The sequence below is a fragment of the Tiliqua scincoides genome, chromosome 2, assembly GCF_035046505.1.
Source record: "Tiliqua scincoides isolate rTilSci1 chromosome 2, rTilSci1.hap2, whole genome shotgun sequence".
NCBI classification, from domain to species: Eukaryota; Metazoa; Chordata; class Lepidosauria; order Squamata; family Scincidae; genus Tiliqua; species Tiliqua scincoides.
In genome coordinates this window covers 119,456,307-119,469,743 of record NC_089822.1, presented here as the reverse complement: position 1 = coordinate 119,469,743, position 13,437 = coordinate 119,456,307, and the positions used below count along the sequence as shown (strand labels likewise).

At 45.0% G+C, this 13,437-nt stretch overlaps 1 protein-coding gene across 1 annotated transcript in view; it reads left to right on the top strand.

The window, feature by feature from the left end:
• Positions 1-13,437, top strand: part of PTPN18 (protein tyrosine phosphatase non-receptor type 18) — a 49,501-nt gene that overhangs the window by 11,994 nt on the left and 24,070 nt on the right. Inside the window, exons 3-8 of the mRNA XM_066612736.1 lie at positions 7,127-7,235; positions 8,296-8,372; positions 9,622-9,717; positions 10,204-10,242; positions 10,375-10,443; positions 12,009-12,071. Of these exons, the coding sequence (XP_066468833.1) occupies positions 7,127-7,235; positions 8,296-8,372; positions 9,622-9,717; positions 10,204-10,242; positions 10,375-10,443; positions 12,009-12,071 (453 nt within the window). The remainder of the gene's footprint in view (positions 1-7,126; positions 7,236-8,295; positions 8,373-9,621; positions 9,718-10,203; positions 10,243-10,374; positions 10,444-12,008; positions 12,072-13,437) is intronic.

Genomic DNA, 13,437 nt, shown 5'->3' with positions numbered 1-13,437 from the left:
GAGAGACACAGAGCACCTCCCTGTGGACTAGAAAGACAGCATAGTTCTATTAGACTGAGGGTGAATTGAGCTAGCACCCCAGGCAATCTCCATGGATCACTTCACGTTGGTTTACACGGTGTGTGGGATAAGAGCTTCTGTGGGCGTGCTGAAGAATTTAACCCTGCATTCCTCCTCAAGTGAAAAAGCTATGTAGCCGGCTGTAGTTTTACTTGGGAGCAAAGGAAATCCACAGAAGAAATGCACTGCATTACGCATTGTCTGTGAAGCAGATACTGTACTTTGGATTTAGCCAGGGCTCTTTAAGCAGTGGCACAACTTGCTAACACACATGATGAGGGTGTTTTGACTGTTTTCCCTTAACCCTGTCAAATAGTACAGTGTAATTCTTTCTGTAAACGTAACCAGAGACTAACTGAGAGTGTTCTGTTGTATATTGTACTGCCAAAGTTCAGGGCCTGGCACATCACTGCAGTTTCCAAAACCTGGGAGAAATGCTCCATAACTGCCTGGGTTGTGACCTGCACAATCAGGCCCTGCAGAAGTGCCTGTTCACAAAATACGCATGCACAAACACAGACGCGCAACTCGGCTCGCATTGCAAGAGGTGCAAGAGAAAGCACTGACCACTGCAACAACAGCCGCTGCAGCAACCACCTGTGAGATGTTTTTGGCAAGGAAACCAACTTGCTCAGAAATCTAGCTGGCTGAAAACGCTGATCTGCAACCACTAAATGTTTCCAGAGGGTATTTTTAACAGTATTTATATACCGTTTTTCAACCAAAAGTTCACAAAGCGGTTTACAGAGAAAAATCAAATAACTAAATGGCTCCCTGTCCCAAAAGGGCTCACAATCTAAAAAGATGCAAATAAATACCAGCAGACAGCCACTAAGACAGTGCTGGGGTGAAGTGGGCCAGTTACTCTCCCCCTGCTAAAAAAAGGAGCACCCACTTGAAAAAGTGCCTCTTACCCAATTAGCAGGGGTTAATTAGAAGGGTAGTGTGATAGTTCCCCTATCAGAGGGGATGTTGCAGGGAACCAGAGATCCAGACGAACTCCTGTTGTACAGTGCAAGAGCTGTGGCAGATCCCACAAATGGCATGCCTGCCATTTCAGAGAAGCACAGTGATACTGTAGGAAGGACAGACATCTTGAGGGAGTGTGTCAAGTCACAGTGAAATCAGCCTCTCCCAGGAGTGGGAAGGGAAGGCACCATTGATGATCCAGAGCAGTACCACTTACATTGTACATGCTTCTCCCTCATGTAGGTTCAGGCAGCTTCACAACTATTGCATTCTGCTAATGTGAAGAAATAAATGAAAGACAACAGTGGCAATTCATAGCACCCCATGCATTGTGGAAGTCTGACATCATCAGATGTCATCTCATCTGATGTCATACCCATCATCTCATCAGAGATTTACCATATTTTTTCCAGATGAGAGCCTGGAAATTATTCTTTTCTAAACCAACCTCAGGAACTGCCAAGGCAATCAAGTCCCACCACAAGGCATTTATTAAACTGAAACTGATGTCCTGGACACACCAGGCAGCTAACACCTCTGCTAGATCATATACCCCTGACTTGACTAAGGACAGACTGAGGAGTGCAGACAGTGACAGTGTTTCAGGTGGAGTCTCAAGACCTGGGTGTGTGTTGTTTTTTCCTAGACAATTGCTGATATCAGGAACTATTACTGTGAATCAGCATGGATTCTAGCTACCATGACTCAAACAATGCTATTCTACCTGAACTCGGGCACTAGATGGTCTTTTTTTACAACATGTGGAACAAGGACCAGGTCTACCATCTACCTATGAAAGAGTTGGGGGAGGCGATGAGCCAGCAGCTGTTCTGATAGCCAGGCATGAGCCTGACATGGGTTATGGGTGAATTGGAGCCAACAGAATTCATCAACTCCTCCAACACATACCTGGCATCAGCCAACCTGCACTAGAGCTTGCCCCTGATTAACTTCAGGACTATATGAGCTAGAGGGAGGGTTGTAGTGTATTCATCCTCTTGGCATACCATACAAGGCAGTGTCTGAATTCAGTTATCCAGCCCTACACTTTTGGTTTCAGTGATGCCTTCAGATAGTGTCTGCAGAGGGTTTTCTTCAATCTTGCATTCAATAAATTTGCTAGTTGGTTTGGCACCTTCTATGCGGCTGTCTCCTCCTGATACTTGATAGCCACAATACCATTAAAACCTTTTTCCCCTTGGTGTGATGTTGCATATTTCTGACAGGTGCAATGATCCATTATGGGGAACAACAAACCAGGGGAAAAACAGCTTGAAGGAAGGGAACAGTACTTCATTCTCAAATGAATTTGGTTGATCAAGCTTGCCTGGAAGATATATTGTTTGCATTGGAAATACCAGAATTTAACTCCTGCTGACTGGTTAAGAGGCACTTTTTCAAGTGGCTGCTCCTCTTTTATTTAGCAAGGGGAGATTAACTAGCCCACCTCACCCCAGCAGTGTCTTTTCCAGTGGCTATCTGCTGGTGTTGCATCTTTTTAGATTGTGAGCCCTTTTGGGACAGGGAGCCATTAGCTGTTTGATTTTTTTTTCCTGTAAACCACTTTGTGAACTTTTTTTTGTTGAAAAACAGTATATAAATACTAATACTACTAATAATAATTTAATGGTTCAGCCAGTAAAATTGTGTTCAATCAAATAGCCAGTTTTGGGGTCTGAAAAGCCACTAAACGCCAGGTTCTGGGAGGTTTGGCCCATATCCTAATAAGCATCTCCCTGGTTCTGGCCCCTACAGATTCAATTCTGGCTCTGCCTTCTGTCCTCCAGATTTTCCCCAGGCTTTGCTTCTGCTTTACCAATTCTGCCCTGTTTCTCTCCAACCTAATGTGTTCTTGCTAGACTTCATCACCCTATTTCTGCACTCTGGCCCTGCTCAAGAAGCCAGTATTTTTAAAATGAGAACTTGACAACCCCATACAAAAGAAACCTTTCCCCTGATTCCAAGTATGTGAAGGCTGTTGATGGTAATTCAGTGATGAATGGAGCTCTGCATACGCTCAAAGTTCTTTTAACTTTTTTAGTAAATTGAATGGTTGAAAGCTGAGCACTGACAATGAAAACAGATTTTGGAGCTAAGTCCCATGGGCCATAGCAAAAGAGGGAAGGACAATTACTGTCAGTTGCCATTTCTGCAAAAAGCTATGGTACTTATTCTGATTCTTGTCATAAGTGAATTCCTGCTACTGATCTCCATGTAGCTGGAATAGGAACAGCACTCTTCAGTTAGGTCATGAGTGACCTGCCACTGAGTTCTAAGGGGAGTTATCCAAATTCTGGTGTGCTCTTCACCTTGGCATGTTCTCAGATTAAAAGCTATCATATCCAGGATTCCCTGGTTAGCCATAGTGCTACCCCATAGCATTATTAATAAAATGGTTACTCCAGCCTTGTGCTGGGAAGCTGTACAACACTTTGAGCATTTATTATTTAATACAATTACATTTTTATCTCAACTTTCTTCAGACACCAATGGGACTATGTTCTGCTATTGTAAATGCCTCCGTGTGCCAGCCCAATCCTGGATAGGATTTGGCCATTAATTTGTTAACCATTTGGGACAAGGAACCATCTCATTCCTTTTTGTTTGTGTCTTTTGTAAATCATTTTGAGAACTATTTGTTTAACAGCAATATATATAAATATATTTATGCCCCAGTCTTATCCCCCACCCAATGGTGCTGCTAGAGGTGGCAACACCCAGTATGGATCTTGGCAATCTAGAAGTTTGGAGGTGATGTGATGATGCCATCATGTCACACGTCTCTTCTGAGTTGCTAAGCTTTTGCTGTGAAGCCAGCCATGGCGTGCCAGGTACACATTGGCTCTGACCATGGGGCTTGTTGACATGCTCCAAGATACTGAGTAACCATGGGCAGTATTGATGGTTACATAATATCTGCACATAGTGAGACTGAGCTAAAGAACTGATGGGAGGCACTTTAGGGTGCAGGAGTGTTTTTCTTGGCATCTGAAGTAACCTGCTGCTGATTTATAGAAAATAGGGGCAAACAGAAGGGTTGGATAAAGCTTTGAGGAGCTTTCAAAATAAGGATCAAACTTTTGAGCTGGATAAGGAAGGGAATGGGAAGCCAGTGAACAAATTTGAGGAAGGGAATTGTGTGGTCAGAGTGACAGTGGAGCTGGATAGTTTGGGCAGTGAGGTGCTGGTGCTGAAAGTTTGCAACATAGCCAAAACCCTAATTTATAATAGCTCAACAAAGGGAAGTGATTTTGCACCTGGAAAAAAATTAGTTAAATTTGCATCATCACCAAACAAATGCCACTTGACATAAAAGGAAGGTCTGCCTAATTCAGAGTCCTGCCCAGCCCTAGGTGAAAAGAAAGGATCTCCATTCAGAGGCTGTGTGTCTCAGCTGCAGCTGGGCAAAGAGGAAGTGAAGGCTAAAATTCATGCAATATCCCTCACTGTGGGGGCACTAACATAGGTAAAGCAGCACAGCAACCTCAGATAGTACTAATCTACCGCACAGTATGATTTGTTTGTAGAGTCCAAAGTGTATGAGGTGCTTGGTGAAAATGAAACAAGTCCAACACAAATTATGACTATTATTTTTAGAAGAAAAGGGGAACAGGAAAGGAAACAAAAAGGGAAGAAGACTGTGCAAAGACTAATGCACTTAGAGGGCATGTATGTGCAGGAAGAGATAAAGCCAGGACTTGTGGCAGCTTTTTCTCCTTTGGCTCACATCCAGCGTCCCTTCCCCTTCATAACCCATTGGACGGTCTAATTGGCCAACATAGCAAGAGCTGATTCAATATCTCTCTCTTTCCTTCTCTGCATGCTTCAGGTAGCCTATCTGTTTTTTGTTTTTTTAAAAACACAGTATTTAAAGTACCTTTTATTAAAGTGTGAGTGAGAGAGAGAGAGAGAAAATAAAATTGAAATGGCAGATCATTTTTAAAAATTGAAAGACTGCTTCAGGGAGGAAGGAGAGTGGGTTACAGCACAATCCTAGGCACGTCTCCTTGGAAGCAAGTCCCATGGTGTCAAAGGGGGCTTACTCTCAGAAAAGGGTGTTCCTGCTGTCTGCTAAAATTATGGAATTCTGGGAACATCCAGATTTCCAGATGGTAAATGGAAACACAATTGCATTGAACCCTCTCCCTTTTCCTTCACTGAATGTTGAAATAGAAGAAATAAATGAACAACAAGAAGGGAAACAAAACATTTAGGAAAAAGAGAGACCCATTAATCATCATGAGAGAACTAAGGGCCCAATCCCATCCAACTTTCCAGCACTGATGCAGACATGCCGATGGGGCTTGCGTTGCATCCTGTGGTGGAGGGGCACTCAACTGATGTGTCCTCAAGATAAGGGAATATTTGTTTCCTTACCTGGGGACTGCATTGTGGATGCATCAGCGCTTGAAAGTTGGATAGGATTGGGCCCTTAGTGTAGCCTGTATAGATGCAAATGTTCACCCGGATGCACATTGCTTTGCATTGTCCATTCAGACTCAATGTACCTTTTGATGCATTCCCTTCAGGGCCACTAGCAGTCACACAGCACTAGTACATGATTGAGACATACAAAATTATGCAGGGGATGGACAGAATGGATAGAGAGATACTCTTTACACTCTCACATAACACCAGAGCCAGGGGACATCCACTAAAATTGAGTGTTGGGAGAGTTAGAACAGACAAAAGAAAATATTTCTTTACTCAGTGTGTGGTTGGTCTGTGGAACTCCTTGCCACAGGATGCGGTGATGGCGTCTGGCCTGGACGCCTTTAAAAGGGGATTGGACAAGTTTCTGGAGGAAAAATCCATTATGGGTAACAAGCCATGATGTGTATGTACAACCTCCTGATTTTAGAAATGGGCTATGTCAGAATGCCAGTGCAAGGGAGGGCACCAGGATGAGGTATCTTGTTGCCTTGTGTGCTCCCTGGGGCATTTGGTGGGCTGCTGTGAGATACAGGAAGCTGAACTAGATGGGCCTATGGCCTGATTCAGTGGGGCTGTTCTTATGTTCTTATGTTTTGAACTTTTAAAATGACACAATACCAACCTCAGCTTGCCGTGCTGTGTTACATAACATCCCGCTTGACCTGGTGAAAGCTTGGGTGGAGATCACAGTCTCAGGAAGAAATCACCCAGTGTCCCAACCAGTTCTGGGAGGGGAAGCAAGCATCATACTGGGAGAACCAGCTCTGGTGATCCCAGTAGAGACAAAAGAAGCTTCTGTGCTCTAAAAGTAAACTCAACAGGAGACTATGATTGTTGTAACCAATGCTGTGGATCTGAACACTGCCTGCAGGGCTACCATCAGCCATCTGCTGGGAGTCTCTAGGCTAGGAAACGGTTTCTGTTTCTGGAAGGAAGGGTCACATCAGTCTTGATTGTGTTTAATAGAACTGTGTGTCCTCCAGGCTAAAGCAAACCACAATACGGTGTTCTCTCTCTCTCTCTCTCTCTCTCTCTCTCTCTTGCAAACTAAAGAGTCCATCCACCATGCTTTCTGCACATTGATAGGAAGCATATGTTTTGTAGGTTGTCCTGTGCTATCCTGGGAAGGGCCGGATGACCAAGGTAGGAAAAGCCTAAAATAGGTGCTGCAGAGAAAAGGAGAGAAAGAGAAGGTATTTCTAGTTGATCCTTCAAACTCTTGAGTCCAATCTGCAGAACATCCTCTAATGCCCCTGGCCTGGGGCAGCCCATGAACCTCATCAGGTCCACTGTGCCTCTCCAACCAGTCCTCTGCATCTCTCCCAGTCTCTCACCACAGCCACGGTCTTCATGTTTCTTCTCTGCAGCTTGCTAAGGCTTACTTATCAGCCAGTGCTGATAGAGAGTAGCAGCTCCCAGGATATCCATGGAGCACAGTGCAGCGCTTGTTGGGGACTGGTTGAAGTTAAGTGGAAGTGAACAGGAGGCAAGCAGGTAGAGATGCACTATAGTCATAAGTCTTTTATCAGAACCAGTTGTTGTTCCAGGTAGTTGACAATGTGCCTCAACAGCAACCTCCAAAACAGACCTGATTCCAGTACAGGAGAGCACAAAGAAGGTATATAAATATTTTAAATAAATTAACATTCCTGTTTCTTGGCAGGAAATCAAGGCTCGGGCTACTGCATATCGGCAACAACAGAGCATTTCAACAGAGGCTGGGAGCAACAAAGAGAATATCAAGAAGAACCGTTACAAAGACATCTTGCCCTGTGAGTTGGAAGGCCTGCCTGGGGAAAAGCATGGTGCCCTTTACTGGGATGGCTTTTATCTTTACAGGGATGGCTTTGATACAAGGATTGGTTTTGATCTGCCCCTGGACTGGGGGCAGCTTTCTACACCACCTACCCCTTCCGTGGATCAAGCTGCAGTACCTTGTTGCTCCCTGTACTTTAGTTCTTTCACCACACTATGAGTATCTGGACTTCCAGCCAGCAGCTCACCAGCAAAATATTCAGAACCAGATGTGTTCTGCAGGCAGGAATTTGTAGAGAACTCCCACCAGCCAGAAGGGCTGGGAACAATCAAGGGCTGAAGAATAGCTGGAAGAATAATGAGAAGTGGTGATTGTACTCTCCCTCTGCCCTATCCCATGGGGAGGAGGTCTACATCATAGGGAGGGGGAATGACATGGTGTACAGGGTGGAAGGTATAAAAGACATGGAGGCACAAAAATGCTGGTAGTCAGGGGTTTATTTGAAGATGCTTGTACATAGGTGGTATGGAATGGAGGCAGCAAAGCTTGGTTGAGGTCCAGTCTCTGGACTCTCTTTTCCCTCTTGGAGCCTTATACTGTTCCCCCACCTGGAGCCAAAAAGCCAAGGACTGGCAAGGCTTCTGCCAGGTATCAGTCTTCAGTCTGGAGACAGAGCTGGCCTATCCTTGAGGTCGACTGAAGTGATTGCTTCAATAGTATATTGGTGGGAGTACCCATCTCTGTCTGCCTACTTGCCTCTACTGCTCCTCTTTCTCTTTGCACTCCCTGGACTGGAAAAGGAATAGGGGGCAGAGAAGAAGAGGAAGTGTGGTGGAGAGGAGAGTGCTCAGTTAGAGTATTGGAGAGTAGCAAAGGCTGGCACATCCTTGGTACGGGAGACAACATTGGCATGGACCCCCAGGCATCAAGAGGTATTGAGCTGGCCCCACATGGGAATTTTGGTGTCCTGGTAGGGGCTGGTAGAACCTCAGCAAGCCATGCCATTCTCTCCCACTGCTTCCCTGGTTTATTGGAGTCTTCCATGACATTAATGCCCCATTGTATGCCTCTTGCAGATGATCAGACCAGAGTTGTTTTGAATTTCTTGACAGAAGAAGGACAAACAGATTATATCAATGCCAACTTCATCCAGGTAACGGCTCTCTCACAGCTGCCAGGCCACTAGAGCAGTGTTTCCCAAATGGCTGGTTTCTCTGAGGCACTGACACACCCTTGTTCTGAAGACAAAACTAGACATCTTTTCTTTCTTAAAGTCTCCAAAATTTACATTTTATGGTGTTTATTTCTGGGAAGGGATTGTAGCTCAATGGTTGTAGCTCATGCTTTACAAACATAGGGTTTCAGGTACAACCCCTGCCATCTCCAGGTAGGGCCGGGGGCAGTGGGGGGAACCTGTCTGAAATGCTGGAAACCTGCTCCCAGTTAGATGGTCCAATGATGTGATTCTGAGTCGAAGGCATTTCCGTAGATTCAAGAACTGCCCACCTCCTGTGCTTCTGCATGAGTCACTGAGCCACATGATTGGAAGAAAGCCAGCCCAGAAGCAGCAACTCATTGCACAGGCATAGTAGGCAGCCTCTTCTGAGGACAAGATGTTCTGTCCCATCTTTGTGCCAGGTGTGATTGATGGATCCAATCAAGCCTAAGGCAGAAATGTAGCCTCCTACAGCAGAATCTGCTTGAAGGGAGGCAGGGCTCAAGCAATGAATCATGCAAAGATGCAATGGGTAACCTTCTCTTTGGGATCACAGTAACATTTTATTATCTAATCTTTTGGGGCACAAACCTTTCTAACCTAATCTAACCTAATCTAACCTTTCAGAGCGCGATACCATAGTCTTTTGAGACTGAAGGTTGCCAACAACTTTTGGGGCACAAACGTTTATGTACCCTGGCACACAGGTTGAATTTACTCTACTAGAGAGGGTTGCAGGCTCTGCCTATAATCCTGGTATCCCAGCTTTTGTTTTTAAATATTTTTTCTGTCCCTCGGCATGATAGCAAAGTGCTCTAAAGGCTCAGGAACTATGAGACAAGTACAAAGAATTTCCAAGTTCATGATTATTTTTCAATGCTTATATTACCAAGTTAAGACTCTCCCCTCCTCTGACTGGCTCAAGTGTATTCAAGAATATTATAGAAGTGAGCAATATATACACCAGCTGAAGTTTAGTATTGGCTATGCTACTTACAAAGACATGCACATTATGTTAATCCAGTGCAAATAAAAGAGCAAATTATCCAAAGCCCTCTAGTTCATGGTGGTGTTGAACAAGTCGCTTGCCGTTTCTTTTGGATGAAGGTTCTCCAGACCGTAGGGGGTTCTGTTAAGCAGAAAGCAGGGTGTTGGCTAATGGTTGTCATTCTCTTCCTGCTCCCAGGGTGTGGACAACAAGAGATGCTATATTGCAACACAAGGGCCTCTTCCACACACAGTGCTTGACTTCTGGCGTATGGTTTGGCAATACAGGACAAAGGTGAGCTGAAGAACAAGATAGTAGAAGTGGGTTCCTGGGTTTTAAGACTAGCTCAGGGAAGAAATTTGGGCTCAGTAGAATAGATCCTCTTATACCTAGGCACTTGGCTATTTATCTTTCTATGCCAAAGTTTGATCCCACACTATCAATATTCCATCACACCTAGTATGATCAAGTAGCCTTTGAAACAATCTAACTGCACAATTCTATGCATGCGTACTCAGAAGCAAGCACCAATGAATTTAATGGGACTTACTCCCAGGTGAATAGGATATCAGCCTAAACCAAAAACCAATTCAAGTGTTGTTGTTTTTCCCCCCAATGCAGTGGAACTGAACCTGAACTGAAAAATCTCTTGGTTGCTTTGAACCAGAACCTGATTCCAAACCCTTACACACACACAAAAGTACTAAGCTGTGTCTCTCAGACCGGGTTCTGCATGGCCCATTGTTCTGTATCTTCTTTTATGGTGTTTTCTCATTGCAGGTGATTGTCATGGCATGCCGGGAAGTGGAAATGGGCAAGGTGAGACCTAATGTGAGAGGGATGCTAGCAGCAGGAGGCAAGTCAGCCACATCATGTGGCTCACACTGGCCTGTGGAGGTGTTTCCACCATCCCCCAAACTCGGCTCATCTCCTCCGCTTTCCTTTCTCTAGAAAAAGTGTGAGAAGTACTGGCCTTTGGCAGAGGAGACCTTGCAATTTGGACCCTTCTCTGTGATACAGGTGAGGTGGTTAAATGTGAGCAGGCAGCCAAGCAGTGTTGTGAGAAGATGAGCCCTACATCCCCTGTTCATCATCATTGTGCAACATGCTCATGCCTCCATCACCCACATGTAGAACCATCTATACTGCTATCCAAGAGTAAAAGCCATCACTTCTCACTAAGGAACTTTTGGAATATAAGTAAGTACATAAGAATTGCTTACTGCAGTGGTTTCCAAACTGTGAGCCATGGTTTCCCAGGGAGCCATGGAAACCAGTCAAGGGAGCTGCAGAATCCTTGCAGAAAACCAGCTGCCCTATTCAATGTATAGGAATGTAGCCCTAATGGGGAGCTGCAGCCAATGGCCCAGTAGGTTGAGGGAGCCAATGTTTGGGAACCACTGCCCTACTGGATAAGATCAAAGGCCTCACCAGTCTTAACCTCTCGATTCCAGCAGAAGCCAGCCAGATACATCTGGCTGGAAGTTCAGACAAAGGACCTGAAAGTGATGGTCATTTCCTGTCATTGTTCACAGTATTTCTGAATCAGAGGTATCCTGCCTCTGAACATTTAAGTGGTGTAGCAAGCAGGAGGTGGCCTGCCCCATGTGAGTGCATCTGCGCTCTTTCCGCTTTCTGACTGAGAAACAACTGGAGCAGTGGCTGGGGCAGTTTTAATCGGTCTCCTCTGGGAGAACTTGGGAGTGACATCACTACAATGCCACCCCATTGCCAACATTGCTATCGCTATGGTCGCTGGCAACACCACTGGTTCTCATAGCCAATAACACTCATGGACCTAAACGAATGGAATTTGTCTAATTTTTTTTAAAGCATTCCACAATGGTGACCATCACTGCACCTTGTGCATATTAGTTAATTGAGGCTATTTTTTGAGAAACCTTTTCTATAAGTTTTTCAAGGTGTTTTGCCATTCAAACATGAAACTATTGCTATACAGTTAAAATAGCAGCGCAATAAAAACAATTACAAGGCCTGGGAGAATAAGCTGAATCTGCATTCTGTGAAAAATGCATTCCCTTGGTAGCTTTAGTCTGGTCTACAACTGCTTCCTATCAAGTTAACTGGGTCTTTGTAGTCAGTTAATTACGTATACTAGCAAGAGTGCTAAGAATTCTGTTGAAGTTCCTTCATAAAATGGGTTTTTGGGGAGTGTGAACCATTGAAGTTACACCTGTTTATGTTTGTCAGGTAGACATTTCCTACAGTGTCAGGTAAGCTGTCACACACAGCAGTGCCATGCAGGTGCTGCAGCCCTGGTTTATATGTGCAAGTGTTGCACTTCAGGTGGGTTGTATAACTGGGGGCACAATCCTAACCAACTTTCCAGCACCGAGGTAGGAGCAATGCAATGAGATAAGGGAACAAACATTGCCTTACCTTGAGGAGGCCTCCATGACTGCCCGCCAACTGCAGGATGCAGCATATGCCCCACTGGCACAGCTATTCCAGTGCTAGAAAGTTGGTTAGGATTGCGCCCTGGGTGAATGAGGCATCCCTCACACAGTTTGGGTATATGATGATCTTGGAACCCATCCTAGTGTGCTTTCTTGTCTCTTTTTCAGGCAATGCAACAGGAACTCAATCCTGATGTCATTCTGCGGGTACTTACTGTGACATTTCAGAGGGTAAGGCTATCACTTTGTAGACACTTCCTGGAAGGGCCAGGCCAGTGCCTAAGGAAGCCACACTCTAGGCCAGGCCTAGAGAGTGTAATCTGCAGTTTAGGGTCCCTCAAATAGCTGCCTGAACTGGTATGGAATTTGAAGAAGCAGAATGCACAGTTCCATGCACCAGGCAAGGATGGAAGGCCAGGCTCCTTATAAATATACTGTACAGTACCAGGTTTGACCAACCCAGAGACTTCATGCTGCTTGCCAATCACAGGAGACAATGTTGCAGGTCCCTGTTCCTTCTCCATATGGTAAGGGCCCTGAGTCCTGAGTGTACACAGTTCACAGAAACTCACTAAGATAGGTCCCAGATCAGTGGTGGACCTCCCATTCATTTGATGGGGCAAATGCCCCAGGCATGGAGCCTCATGACCTCTTTAGGACCCCACGGAAGCCTCTCTGAGGCTTCCGATGAGGTCGGGAACTTTCCTGTTTTCTGGAAGCACAATTTAAAGCATCGGAGAAGTTGCAGGAGATTTTCCTGATGTGTCCTGGAGTTGTGCGAGGCATTGTGCTCTCTAGGTTGGGGGGGTGGATTTGTGCATGGGGGGGCAGTGGTATCCTGGGAGGGCACCATCGTGGACCTTCCCCACGATACGGAGCTGGGAAGGTCTGCCAAATGTAGAAGTTCCCAGTTCAAGCCTGAGATTCCCTGGCACTTCTGATCAAGGCAGGAAGTTTATCTGTATTTATACATTTTTTCTGAACAAGTAAATAAGTGAGCAATGAGATGAAAGGACTGGAGAGAGGGAAGAGAATCGGTGACATAATAATAATAATAATAATAATAATAATAATACAGGTATTTCTATACCGCCTTTCTAGGTCCTCAGATTTCTCCTCGGACTTTATTCAAGGTGGTTTACATGGGCAGGCAATTTAAATCCCCATAGGGATTTTTACAATTAGAAAGGTTCTATCTTTCAAGAAACCACAACAATCAGATGTTTCGTTCTTGATCTGGCCGCACATTCTGGCCTCCATCCTCCCACGCTCAGAGCAGAGGGAATAACTCGGCTCAGCTTGTCAGCTGCTTCAAGGTCGCACAGTGGCCTCGAACTGGTGACCTTCGGATGTTATCTTCAGGCAAATGGAGGCTCAACCCTCTAGACCAGACCTCCTGACCTAGTAAAGGTTATTGTGACATAGCAGCTACGGGCATGTCTACCCGACATGTTTACGACTGATTTAACTGTCCTAACTTCAAAGAACTTGCCAAAATAGATTGGCGCCAGAAGGAGGAAATCCAAATGGAGTTCTTCTCCCTCAGTAGGAAAATAATAATTAAATAATGGACTGTTTGGCACCATTTATTGATAAC